This window comes from Sinocyclocheilus anshuiensis, unplaced genomic scaffold (assembly GCF_001515605.1).
Source record: "Sinocyclocheilus anshuiensis isolate Anshui unplaced genomic scaffold, SAMN03320099.WGS_v1.1 scaffold36, whole genome shotgun sequence".
NCBI lineage: Eukaryota > Metazoa > Chordata > Actinopteri > Cypriniformes > Cyprinidae > Sinocyclocheilus > Sinocyclocheilus anshuiensis.
In genome coordinates, this window is record NW_015554072.1 from 96,671 (window position 1) to 111,583 (window position 14,913).

The following is a 14,913-nucleotide window of genomic DNA, read 5'->3' on the forward strand; positions in this document are numbered from 1 at the left end:
GATGGAACGATAGATAAATAGAATGATAGAATGGTAGAGCGATGGAACCATGGGACGACAAACCGAAAGAGGGATGGAACGATAGACAGACAGACAGACAGACAGACAGACAGATAGATAGATAGATAGATAGATAGATAGATAGATAGATAGATATATAGAACGATAGAATGTTAGATAGAACGATAAATAGAATGATAGAACGTTAGATAGAACGTTAGATAGAACGTTAGATAGAACGATAGATAGATAGAACGATAGGTAGAGAGATAGATAGATAGATAGATAGATAGATAGATAGATAGATAGATAGATAGATAGATAGGACTGATGTCAGACAGAGAATGACAGATAGACAGATAGATAGAATGAAAGAATGGTAGAGCAATGGAACCATGGAACTATAGAACAAATGATAGAATGATAGAACAAAAGATAGAATGATGGCTAGAACGATAGATCGATTGAAAGAATGATAGATAGATAGAACGATAGATAGATAACCATGGAACCATGGAATAATAGAACAAATGATAGATAGATAGATAGATAGATAGATAGATAGAATGATAGAACGATAGATATATAGAACGATAGATATATAGAACGATAGAACGTTAGATAGATAGATAGATAGATAGATAGATAGATAGATAGATAGATAGATAGATAGGACTGATGTCAGACAGAGAATGACAGATAGACAGATAGATAGAATGAAAGAATGGTAGAGCAATGGAACCATGGAACGATAGAACAAATGATAGAATGATAGAACAAAAGATATAATGATGGCTAGAACGATAGATCGATTGAAAGAATGATAGATAGATAGAACGATAGATAGATAGATAACCATGGAACCATGGAACGATAGATAGATAGATAGATAGATAGATAGATAGATAGATAGATAGATAGATAGATAGATAGATAGAACTGATGTCAGACAGAGAATGACAGATAGACAGATAGATAGAATGAAAGAATGGTAGAGCAATGGAACCATGGAACGATAGAACAAATGATAGAATGATAGAACAAAAGATATAATGATGGCTAGAACGATAGATCGATTGAAAGAATGATAGATAGATAGAACGATAGATAGATAGATAACCATGGAACCATGGAACGATAGATAGATAGATAGATAGATAGATAGATAGATAGATAGATAGATAGATAGATAGATAGATAGACAGACATTTGCTATAGAAGCAGGATGACTCACATCAGATGTTGGTTCAACCTCAATTTGTAGCAAGGGACTCACTTTGGTACTGTGTGAAGAGAAACAGAAAGTGTGTTTGCTCAGGGAGGGTCATTTACCTCAGCAGAACGAACCAGTGTTTCATTTTCAAAGACCTATAATCTAATTCAAATCCATTGTTTACTTTATGCCATCTGAAAGGATCACATAAAAAATTCTGCTTGTTCATCTTCATATTTTTAGCTTGTACAAAAGCTGTTTGCACAAGCTCTGCTTAGTGAGCTGCCTACATTTAACATCCTAAATGTAATGTAACCTCACACATTGCTAAGCTGTCTATATATAAAGATATACATTATGAAAAATAATCCACTTTTAATTAAGACAAATCTATTTTCTATTAACACTTTTAGTATAAAATGAAATAAAATTCAACCTGGATGACACTCTGTTACATGTCTGTGGTAAGAAATGTGTTTGTTAATATGTTCTGACCCTTGTTTGGGTTGAAAAATATGAAAAATAAGACCGTGCCGGAAGATCTATCAGTCCATTTATGCATGCATGCCTGTTAACAATTTTACTCTACAGCTGTCAAACATCTCATTTCAGCTGCATTACGATACTCCATAATGAAAAACATACTACTGTCAAAGAACTACAGAAACTGAAATCCAGTTTGTCTTTGTAGTTAATGCATCTTGATTCAGTTAATTAAATATAGCATTATTTTTTATGGGTCTTCGAGTTTTTTAAAACATCCATGGATATGACTGACATCATCACTGTAGCGTAAACTCAAGCCCCACTCTCTGTTTGGCTAAAGTTTATGTGTGTGTGTGTGTGTGTGTGTGTGTGTGTGTGTGTGTGTGTGTGTGTATGTGTGTATGTATGTGTGTGTGACTTGTCTTCAGTCACATCAGCTTTTGCACCACGAATATTTTTGCTCTAATAATTCTGTAATCTAAAATGCTCATATCTGCCATAAATAGACACAAGCCATGGCGAAACTGTCTGACATGTCTGTGGCCTTTCACTGGGCATCGCTCTAAATACATACACAAACACACATAGTACAGGACAGAACATGACATTTCAGACACATTTGTATATTAATAAACAATGTTAAATGGTCTTGGCATCTCATTATAAGTGACACAAAAGAAATAATTGCACATTTGACAGTATTTGACCTCCATCTAAAGGAGCAAGAGAGAATCATAACTACATTTTATGCTACTAACATTGCATTTAAAAAATGTATTGTATTAACTAAAGATTAATAATACTGTAAAAAATTTATTGCTTATTGTTAGATAATGGAACCTTATTTTAAAGTGTTACAGAGATAATTCATCACCATTGATTTACATGCATTTGCACTTTAGTTCCAAATCCCAGTGAGCTGTTTTGCGGTTTTACAACCTAATACTGATTTGGAATGCTCTACATAGACAGACTGATGTCATCATGTTTAAATTAATCCTAAAATGTCAAATCAACATAAAGTCACATACACATATAAACACGCACGCACTTACCCAGGCTCAGACAGAACAGGGTGTAGAATGACTTGAGGGGCCCTGGTGGGAACCTCAGGGGCCACATCTACAAAGAGAATGAGTAAGACAATAAGTCACAAGACAGAAATGAGAGAGAAAATGACAATTTGTAAAAGAGTGTATTTTTATAGACTAAGTTCATCAAAACATGCAGGAGTACTGCTGAGAAACAGAAGCTGCTTACACTGAAAAAGACTGATGTAGAAACAATTTTTACTCGGAAAATTTTTTTTTTTTTTGTAAAACAAATTTTCAAACAAATGTCATTCTTAAAAAAAATCTTAAAAAAATAAAACTTAAATATAATTAAACTATAACTATAATTAAAAACGTTTAAAAAATCATTTTTTTAACATGTGCCTACTGCACAAACAAATATCTGAACATTTTATTCACCAAGGATGCATTAAATTGATCAAAGTGACAGAAAATACATTTTTAATGTTTATATTTCAAATAAATGCTGTTCCTGAAAAAAAAAATCACCATTGCCCCAAAAATATTAGGCAGCACAATGGTTTTCAGCCATTGATAATAAGAAATGTTACTTGAGTGCCAAATCAGCATATTAGAATGATTTCTGAAGGATCATGTGACACTGAAGACTGGAGTAATGATGCTGAAAAATATAATATAAAAAAATATATGATGCTCTATTGTTAGGAAAGATGAAACCCTAGAGCAGGTATGCCCAACTGTTCCTGGAGATCTACCTTCCTGCAGAGTTCAGTTCCAACCCTGATCAAACACACCTGTCTGTAATTATCAATGGCTCCTTCAGATCCTAATTAGTTGGTTCAGTTGTGTTTGATCAGGGTTGGAGCTGAATTCTGCAGGAAGGTAGATCTCCAGGAACAGGGTTGGGCACCCCTGCCCTAGAGGATTCTCATTTAACAAACACTTTCTATTGAAAAACAAATGAATGGTTTTGCCTAATGGATAAAACTGGCTGTGTGTTCCCTGCTGAAAGGTACAATGGTGACTGATCTCAGCAGCTCACCTCTAATATATAAACTGCCAAAACTTGGAGTCAGTAGCCTTTATTCTACACTATCAGGCTACCAACACAACATGGCTTTCCTCCCTCCGCACGTTCATCAAAAACATGCAGCGAGCTGAGTGCCTCCCACAGAATACAGGCACTCATCAGCCCTTATTTGTCAGCGAGGCACAGGCGACCTCGCCTTTAAAAGAACTATCATTAGAGAATACAGCATTGCTGGTTAAGAGATGACAAGAAGAAGAGCAAAGAAAGACAGAGGGAGAGGGAGGGGGTTTGTTGCGTCTCAAAGAAAAGATGGCATAAAAAAATGACATCAAAAAAGTTTGCCTCGGCATGTCGCGCTGCATTATGGGTAGGGGTAATGACCAATTATGACACACTTACCAGGGAAGATGAACTGCTGCTTGGATTTGTAGAAATTAGATGCTGAGAAGAGCACAGGAGAGAAGCAGACAGAATTCAATAAAATTCAATACACCCCCAGATGCTTATTGGTCTGTGTTATTATTCTGCAGAATCCATCACAAAGATGCATTTGCCATAAAAAATAGCAACTTTTAGGATACAGAATGGTCCAAAAGTCTGAAACCACACTGAAAATCTGAGATTCAATGTCTAATAAATAAATAAAATCGACAGAAATAAATACAATGTTATTTTGAAAAAGTACAAAGAAATGTTGATTTAAAATATTTAATATTTAAATATTCAAATATTTTTATTTCTGCACTGCCATCACTAATCAAATTTAGGATGTCATGTGAACTCTGGCAGAGGATGTTCACAAACGTTTACAAAAGTTCTTCACAAACTTGAGGAGTTCATGTCAGTTTGACTTCTGCTTATATTATGTGCTGTCATAATTGAAAAGCGGGACATTCCAAATAGAACTCCAGACTATGATTTAACTGATTGCAAATGCACCAGAAAAAAAAAACATCAAGTGCAACGATTTAAAGTTTGTGTGTGTGTCAATATAAACGGTTCAGTCAGATATCATCTGATTAAAGGTGGGGTAAGCGATTTCTGGTAGCCAATGTTGACATTTGAAATCACCAAAACAAACACGCCCCTACCTCAAAAGGGTCTTGCCCCTATTTTGATAGCTCTGCCCCACACATACATACGCAACCCAGGCAACGATTAGCTCTGTGAAACAAAGCAAAACCAATGTTACATCGGACGCGAGTGACAAAATACTATAGAACTCATTATAATAAGTGATGCTGTCTACACCATAGATATATATACATATCTATGGTCTACACTGGATGCGGCACGACACGACACGACACGACAAATCCCCGACAGAAAACTGCTGCTGCGTTCTATTTATGACGTATTGACACAAATTTCAAATGATTTTCAACTGTGGCTTTGTCGCGTCCAGTGTACTAGACAGACTTTAGCTGTTGCGGCGCAGACACGGTGTTACTCACCTATCAAGAAGAAACAAAGCAACCTCGGCATCTGATCGCAGGCCTTCCGCTCCTTGAGTTCTCTCCAGCGCTGGAAAGCTGATTCGATATTTACACGGGTCCTACTTCTTGCCTTAAGTCTTCGTTTGTTCCGCAGACGTTTTCCTCTTTTGTTTTTTATCCGCCATCTCTATCTTTCTGTCGCTCGTCTCGGCTAATGTCCGTCCTGTGCACTGAACTCTCTGTCCTCCACATCATGAGTAGACACGCCCCTTACTGCTGATTGGCTACAAGTTTGTTTTGCTATTCGGCCCGAATCAGTTTTCTAAAGCGTTTTTGAAAAATCACTTACCCCACCTTTAAACTGCGCATTAGTGTTTTCTGCACGGAACACAACAACAAACACAGCACGGGCAGTGATGTCCGATCTGTGTAAAAAAATAATCACCCTTTTGAACTGCTTTTTATTAATGAGTCAGTCAAAAAGATTCAAAAACCCTGCAAGTTAGCAGTCTGAATCAGACTCACTGAGTAAGTGAATCATTTAGAGCCATTCCTGAGTTTACAACTAACATGGTTCAGCGTGGTACAATTGCTACCTGTGCTCAACTGTGCCTGTAGTGACATGATGATGGTTTTCACAGTATGTCTACACGCCTTTCTCACAGCAATGTAGATTATGCTAACTAACTCATTAAAACTGATATAATACATCAATGTACTGTATTAATAGAAATCATAGAAAGGTCATAGAAAGAGTATTTTTTTATTCTAGTTCTAGTTCTAGTTCTATTTTTTTTTTTTTAAAAAGGCAGAAATATTCTAACAAAATAGATTGATATTTATATGGCACAAATAAGGATTATTAGAGAGAACAATTTATACTCTATACAAAAATCCTTATATGATTAAAATCATCCTCATCTTTATACAAATCATCATTTCCATCATTTTTTGGTCTGGAGCTCAGCCATATACTAAGAGAGTCTAAAATCCACTAAAATTGTTATGCATTGATATAGTTTATAATTAAATTTTTGTTTTATTAACATACAAAAATGCTAAACATAAGCTTTGCATTAAACCCTTACGCTGTGTTGAAAATGACAAATGCTAAAAATGACGGCCTTAAAGTGCCCCTATTATGCCATTTCCAATATTGCCTTTCATGCAGTGTGTAAAGTAGTTGTGAATGTAAATGATCTGCAAAGTTGTAAAGACAAACACGACATATTACTGACGATTACTTCTCTAATCTCCGGGATTTGGATTAGCTGGCTCCACTGAATCACAACCTGCAAGTATGATAAATAACAGATGTTTATATTTTCTATCGAGTGTTCAAAATACAGAACTATGGAAATGGGTGTATCGTTTCTGACACGCGCTGTACGCAATAGACCAATCACAACAGACTGGGCCATCTGACCAATCAGAGCAGAGTAGGCTCAGGGAAAGGAGGGTTTTAGAGAGACTAGAACTACTTGGAACGAATTGTTTGAGAATCGTTGAAAAATGAAGTGACATTAAATGCATATTTTGAGAAAGTGTTTTTTGACCTTGCATGCATGTAATCCTATTGTAGGAGACTCCCAAAACAATATTAGGAACCTTAAAAATGGCATAATTGGGGCACTTTAAAAATTACTTGTATATCTCTCATTATGCTACAGCATATTATCACCAAATCTTGGATTCAATGTTTTTGTCATGTTGTTTTCTTTCAATTATCATAGGCTTTGGAGAGCCAATTTTTTTTTTTTTTGGATTGAACGTAGCCCTCATTGATCTGAGCTTATGCACCCTTGAAGTGAAAAACGCATTGTTTTTGGATCATTTTGGCCAAATTCATTCAAAACTGAGGTGTATAAGCTCAGATCGCTGAAGCCTATGATCAGTCAGTTCCAAAAAGAAATACAAAACCGGTGCTATGAGCAAGAAAATAAGTTGATAAAAGGATTGAATCCAATATTTGGTAATAATACAGAATAACAATACATTTATAAGCAAATTGTGTAGCAAGGTGTAAAAAATGTGTGTGTGTGTGTGTGTGTGTGTGTGTGTGTGTGTGTGTGTGTGTGTGACGATACCTTGTGTGAGCAAAGTCAGTAGGTTTTAGTCCAATGCGATAACATTAACTAGCATTTTCGGCAAAAAGAAAATCCTTGAGGATTAAGAAATTATTATTTGAAATTTAGTGGAAATGATCAAAATTAATCCTTAAATCAGCTTATGTTTGGGGTTGGTACCTGTAAGGTTGGACTGTTTCTGCTGTCTGGCGCTTTGCGGGGAAGGGTGCAGAGGAGATGGGGGCGTCGCACTGGGCGGCAGAGGGGGAGCAGGAGATGATGGGGTGGAGGAGGTGGTGGAGGAGGGGTTACTGCTGGAGTCGGGCTGATACGGCACAGGGATATGGTCCTGAAACAGAGACACACAGACTTTTTGTAACACACAAAAACACTCCCTACTCCTTGCTCATTCTCGGCGCGGTCAGACATCAGCAAGCCCGGCTTCATTCTCACGGTCGGTTAAAGATTAATCATAAAACAGAGGTGTGGCAGCTGTCGACCTGATCTCCCATGGGCTGACAACTGGACAGCCGTGCTACGTTTGAAAAACTGCCCAACGTCGTGTTAGAAAGAGGAGAACATCAATAGCCAGCAGTGTTGTCATAAAGTATGATTGAGAGGCATATATATTTGATAAGACAACAGAAATCCCAAAAAAAAAATTTTTGCTCTATGCTCTGCCAGTCATTAAAAGGCTTTTTGATTGCTATTTTTGTTGCTTAAGTGTCACAAATTGAGTCTTTGGGAAAAACAAAAGTTATAAAATACAACGCAATATAAAACCAAATGCATCTGTTTAAAAATTAAGAGTGGAAGAATAACAATTAGTTCATGAGTTTTAAAGCTCTAATGTCAGATGGTAAGGTTATGAACTTTTTTATTCCGTTTCCACTATACTCTCTCACACATACATACATCCTTCTCTTACATACACATATTTTCTTCTTAAATACATTTATTATTTATAACTTTAAAAGTATACTTTGCATAAGAGCAAAATGTATAAACGTGTGCATAAAATATATGAATATATGAGGAAAATGTAAGAATGTGTTAAAATGTGTTAAAATTTGTGACTATGAGAGCAAAAATGTATGAATGTGAAAGGAGAATATAAGTGTGAGAGCGCCAGAATGAATTATGGCTTGTACGGCTTGTATGGCCCTATTACACTTTTGCAGTTACAAATAACCAACTGGTCTGAAGGTGATTTTTAGTGGATGTATGAAGTCAGTTCCCTTCACACAAGTTCAAGAAATGTTTATGCTGTCAGGAAGCGAGCACACACACACATACACAGAACGTTGCATTTTAAAATAGCTAGATGGAGCGCAATAGAATGGAATTGAATGCAAGGATCCCCAGACACGTTTTTAAAAGTAGACTTGACATGGTGTGTTAAAAATGTCACACTCATCTTGTCGTGCCTTGGTTTCCAATAAACATAAGAAAACCAAGTGTGCCAAAAATGACAGGAAGGCTGATGTTGGTCTGCAAAAATTGCTTTTCATGCCAAGTTGTTTGAATAAAAAGCTAAAGCAAACAAGTTGTTCTAAAGATTACAGGATGGGCTTATAATTCCAATCTGCCTGAGAAAGTTTTGTGATAATGTTGACAGTGGAGGGATGTAACATGGTTGAGTTGTATTTGTTCAAACGTAATGGAAAGTAACTAATCTTACCTTGTTGATTTTGTTGGTCTTGGGGAGAGTCTGGCTAATGTGCAGGTCGGAGTACCTGAGGGGGTTGTTTATGTCACATGGTACCGACTCGGTCCTGACGAGCTGACGAGCTGAGAGAGAGGGCGAGAGAAACAGCATAGTATCCACGGTAACAGGAGGCAGTTGTCACGGTAACAGAAAAACTCTGAAAAGTCTTGTCACATTTTAATGGAAGAGCCACTAAACCATGTATTATGTACAGTATATATCAGAAATATCACAGGTATGACACACATGGAAATCCAACAGCAACGACCAGGGAGTGTAAAATAACATTGTTCACTTCCTCCAGCAAAGAAAAACACATTTTTGTGTATTTCATATGCATAACAGCATATACACTGAACAAAATTATAAACGCAACACTTTTGTTTTTGCCCCCATTTTTCATGAGCTGTATTAAGGAACCATTAAATTTAAGCATGAAAATAAGACACATTAAATTCAGTTTGGAGCTAGTAATTTATCACAACTCAATTCATCTAATTGTAAACACCTAAAGTTAGTAGAATTTCCTAACAGACCAATTCTGAAAGTGCTTCACATTAAATCAGCCTAACAAAATTGGCTTGACATTTTTCCTATCTTATATTAATTTTTGTAATACACTAAAGCTCAAAAGATTGGGTTCAGTAAGATTTTTGAAAAGAAATTAATACTTTTATTCAGCTAGGACACATACAATTGTTCAAAAGAGACATTTACAATGTTACAAAAGATTTCTATTGCAAATAAAAAGTTGTATAAAAAAAAAAAAGTATCATGGTTTCCAAAAATTAAAATATCAAGCACAACTGTTTTCAACATTAATAATAAGAAATATTTGTTTAGCTGCATATGATCAGCATATTAGAATGATTTCTGATGGATCATGTGACACTGAAGACTGGAGTAATGATGCTGAAAATTCAGCTTTGCATCACAGGAATAAATTATATTTTTTAAATATATTAAAACAGAAAACCGTTATTTTAAACTCTAATACCATTTCACAATATTACTGTTTATTTACTGTAGTTTTACTCACATAAATGCAGCCTTGGTGAGCAGAAGAGACTTCTTACAAAAACATAAAAAAAATCTTACCGACCCCTTTTGAACGGTATTGTACATACATTTTCATGAGACATTTGAAAACTGTCCAGCACAAAATTTAAGGTATGAAATAGGAAATAATGTGTTTGATGAGCACATTACCTTGAGATGTTACTTGATCTGCAATATCAGAAATGAGGGGAAAATGAGGTGGTGAAAAAAGAAAAAGAGAGGAAAGGTAAGGTAAGATGCATGCAGACTGAAGGTTATAATGTTTAACAGAGAACCAGACAAATTGTTTAGTACATTAATGCAAAGTAGATGTGACATTCTTTTAAAAATACATTCTGCATTCCCTTTAAACACATTCTCTTATTTGGAAACCAATTTTCAAAAAACCTGTAATTAAATATGGTCAGTTGAAAATAAAGCAATTATGAGGTTGAACACATGCTGTGTATAAGAATATTGCTGTTTCTGAAATCATATTTGAACCATAATTAATGGCCTGCCTTGAGTAGTAGTTTTTGTTTTAAGCATTTATGGAGTTAGAAAGAAAGAAAGAAAGAAAGAAAGAAAGAAAGAAAGAAAGAAAACATAAAAGTTGAAATACCTCTGGATGAGTCCCTACCTCCTCTGTGGTATATGAGTAAATGACAGGGTGGAGCTTCTTTGGTGCATTTGTTGTGGCACTTCAATCTGACAAATGAAAGCATGACAGAAATGTTTATTAGTTTGCTCTTGTAAAAGCAAATCAATGAATATTCAAAACAAGCACTTAATATGCAGCCATTATTTTGAGGGTGTCAAAAGCCAGCACGTATCTTAGTAACAAGATGCCATAGTCAAGGGTGGTAGAGTGGAAACTATTAGGCAGGTAATTTATTCAAATAATCTTTTAATGATAATGATAATTATGCTCAATTTGAATGTTCAGACACTACTGCAGGCACAAAGTCTCTAGCACTGAATTCTAAAGAGGCTGTGATGCAAACAAAAACATCAAATCACATCGTTACAAAGCTGAAATGTTAGGAATTTTCATTTTCAGAGATTTGAGTTCTTGAAAGAGATGGTTAAAGAAATTATAATAGATTATGGAGTGCATATTTAACATTCTACATGCTGTGATTCAGTCTGTAATTTCAGCATCAGACAGAATTACAAAAATAACTTAATTTTTTATGATCTTTTGAGCTTTAAGGAAACTTAACCGTAAATGTAAATGTAAATGTAAACGTAAACGTGGTGTTCGCTGATGCAAAACTCAACACAACGACTGCTAGGGATTGCTAAAAGTTGTTTTCATATATATTATGTATGGACCTTTTTCACATTTCTGGGTTTCTCAGCAGCAGAAGTAAACTTCTATAGCAGTGAATGGGAGACTACCACAAATATATATTTTTTGCATTCCCATTTGCTCAAATAGCAAAAGAAACACTCCATGATAGTGTTTTCATGACTTTCAAAAAAAAGGAAAAAATAGAGAGAGACTGATAACGGCAGTCAGTAGAGAGAACGATGTCAAATTTACTGTCACTCCCATAGACGCTGCATTAGAAACACTGTTTCTAGATTCTAGATCTTTTTTGTAGATTTACAATGCTGATGACCGTTGAAACGCGTCATCACAGTCTTGCAAAAAGGGTCTATTATTTTATGTATTATTTAATCATGTATTAAAAGTAATTTTGTCATAATTATTACTTATCTCATGCAGTAATTTAGACTTTTCATGTCATAATTTCGACTTTTATTTTTTTGTTTTTTGTTCTAATCATTTGACTTCTTGTCATAATTGATATCATAATGTAAACATTTTGTCAATTTAAACTTTTTATATTATTATAACTTGGTATATCATTATTTTGACCTTTTATGTCATAATCATGACTTTTATCTAATAATTTGGGCATTTGTGTCATCATTTCAACTTTATCTCATAATTATGACTTAGCATCATATCATTTAAATCTTTTTAGCTCATAATTATGACTTAGTAGCTTATAATTTCAATGTTTTATCTCAATGAGTGAGTGAGTGAGTGAGTGAAGTGATGTGTGGCCAAGTATGGTGATCCATACTCGGAATTTGTGCTCTGCATTTAACCCATCCAAGTGCACACACACACAGTTTTGATGGTGGAAGAGAGCGCTGGTTATTCACTCCCCCCACCAACAATTCCTGCCAGACCTGAGACTCGAACCCACTACGTTCGGGTTACAAGTCCGACTCTCTAACCATTAGGCCACGACTGCTAATTATTAGTACACAATTACTGTTTTGGTCATAATTTAAACTTTTTGTTATAACTATTTTATATTTTTTAACTTTTTATCTCATAATTATGACTTAGTATCTTTTAATTTCAACTCTTTATCTCATAATTATGACTACATAATTATATAAACTTTTGTCAAAACTGTTTTTGTCATAATTTCAACTTTTTGTTATAATTGTTTTAAATTATAATTCCAACTTTTTATTTCACAATTATGACTTAGAATCTTTTACTTTCAACATTTGATCTCATAATTATGACTACATAATCATTTCAACCTTTTGTCATAATTGTTTGTCATAATTTAAACTTTTTATCTCGTAATTATGACTTAGTATCTTATAATTTCAACTTTTTATCTCATAATTATGACTACATAATTATTTAAACTTTTGTCATAACTGTTTTTGTAATATTTCAGCTTTTTGTTATCATTGTTTTATATTATAATTTAAACTTTTTATCTCATAATTTCGACTTTTCATGTCATACTTATGAGTTATAAAAGCATGGTTTGTTTTCTTATGTGGCAGACATGGGATTCCATACTAAAGTTTTAGCACTTGCATGATTTACAGAAACATGGTTTATATTCTTATGTTGGGGAAATGGGCTCCCATACAAACATTTTAGCACTTACTTGCAGTGTTTGCATTTTAAGCCAAACAGCATTCCTTTCCCGCACACGATACATGTCTGTGACATCCAATACTTCGTGGAAAACCTGTACAAGCACAAATAAGTGCCATGATTCATTACTGAGCCTTTTTTGAGACATTTTCCAAGAAAAAAACTCTTATTTTATCCATTTTTAAAATGCATGAGGCCATATGGGTTTGTTTTGCTTCGCTGTCAAACTATCAGCAGATGGTTCTGACCTTTTGACAACCACTCCTAAACTCTTCAGATGAAAGAGCGAATGTGTCACAACAGCGATCACGTTTGCCAAGTAACCTTTTCATCGAGAGACAGATATGTGCAGCGTATGCCCAAAGATAGGCACTTTGGCAGTAATTCTCAATTTAGAGTAATTTAATTGTAACCGAGGATCTTTAAATATCTCCTTTGCATTCGACTGTGCTTTCGCACTTGACAAATACACAAGAGGACAAAGGCTGTACGGATGCATTGGCGATTGTTCAGCAGAATTGCATGGAAGGTGCTCTCTTTATTCTTCATTTCTTCTATCTCTATCTCTTTTTGTTTGCATGTAGTCACATTTGCATTCTCCACAATAAAAGGGCCATTCAAATCTCCTGGAATAGAGTTCCTCTGAAGGGTCACTGTGCATTTGCCAATCTATTTATCTGATATTAACAGAAGCTGACAGTTAATAGAACATGACTAATGGGCTCTGACAGTGTTAAAGTGTCTTCATTAGATTGAAGCTATACTGTCTCATGAAAGAGGAGGCTGGCTTTAGCACGCAGCTCACATCACTGTAGCCAGTTTAAAGTTGATATGAGCGTTTCAATTTTTTGGATCTGTTTATCTGATTGCATTTTGAAACTGGCAGTTGTCTATCTATGATGACAAATAGACATTGATTTCCACGTCTAAAGTACCAGGAAAATGAGAAATAGTGTGAACTTTGCATATGTTTTGATGGCTAAGCTACTGTGAGCTCTCATTGAAACCCTTATAACTTTGATCACAAAAGCATCGTGTTTCGTGGTCTAAGTGTTCTTTGTTTGACTTGGGATCGGTGGTATTTGGGGTAATCAAGTCATCAGATGTGAGAAGGCATGACTGGGGTTGCACAACCACACAAGTTAATTGGCTTGACATTTTGTAACCACTACCACACATTCATATCTGCACAAAACTTACCTGTGTTTTATGGAGTTGCCGAGGTCTCTGCGAGGTATTTGAGGAGACCAGCGAGGACCCAAGTATGGAAAGATAGATATAACACCAACATGTCAGGAAAAAATTAAAAAATTAAAAAACAGAATCACCAAGTCGGAAAAAGGATCACCCCTTGTGTCATTTTGTGTTTGTATTTTGTTGAACCACCTTTTGCTTTAGTTACAGCCTTTAGTCTGTTGGGATATGTCTCTACTAACTTTGCAGATGAAGAGCGTTTGTGGACTGCAGTCATCAAGTCATTCCAGATTTTCAGTGGGGTTTAAGTCTGGACTCTGACGAGGCCATGCAAGGACATTCACCTTTTTCTCCTTCAACCACTGTGTGCGGTTGGGTCAGACACAGGAAAACAGGATTAACACTTGTAAACAAAGAATTAAAAAAACAAATAACTATTATAAACCTTAAAATCACTTTCATAAAGAGGCGAAAAGAGGTATTATAATTCCTGGATGAGCTATAAAGCAGTTGTAAAAAAGCAATTAGTTACAAGAAGCCATACAGTGATTTTACCATGGTTAAGAGATTTTCTTAGCCACAGTACAAACAAAACAGCTTTAACAGCAATATGATGAAGACAAAACTGTTCAATTACTTAAAAAAAGTTTAGATTTATTGACAAGAAAGTGATTTATTAACAATCGTAACTCTAACTTGCATTAATCTAGAATTCAATTGAAATACCATGTATTGTACAACAACTGTAAAGCAATGTAAAACAATTTATTAAAAATGTTTAATTA

At 35.0% G+C, this 14,913-nt stretch overlaps 1 protein-coding gene across 1 annotated transcript in view; it reads right to left on the bottom strand.

Annotated features, from left to right (window-relative positions):
* ksr2 (kinase suppressor of ras 2) overlaps nucleotides 1-14,913 on the bottom strand; it is a 104,671-nt gene that overhangs the window by 18,053 nt on the left and 71,705 nt on the right. Inside the window, exons 8-16 of the mRNA XM_016460730.1 lie at nucleotides 14,135-14,191; nucleotides 12,945-13,028; nucleotides 10,634-10,719; nucleotides 10,183-10,200; nucleotides 8,947-9,056; nucleotides 7,446-7,614; nucleotides 4,163-4,204; nucleotides 2,755-2,821; nucleotides 1,235-1,283 (exon numbers count right to left, since the gene is read on the bottom strand). Coding sequence (XP_016316216.1) covers nucleotides 1,235-1,283; nucleotides 2,755-2,821; nucleotides 4,163-4,204; nucleotides 7,446-7,614; nucleotides 8,947-9,056; nucleotides 10,183-10,200; nucleotides 10,634-10,719; nucleotides 12,945-13,028; nucleotides 14,135-14,191 — 682 coding nt within the window. The remainder of the gene's footprint in view (nucleotides 1-1,234; nucleotides 1,284-2,754; nucleotides 2,822-4,162; nucleotides 4,205-7,445; nucleotides 7,615-8,946; nucleotides 9,057-10,182; nucleotides 10,201-10,633; nucleotides 10,720-12,944; nucleotides 13,029-14,134; nucleotides 14,192-14,913) is intronic.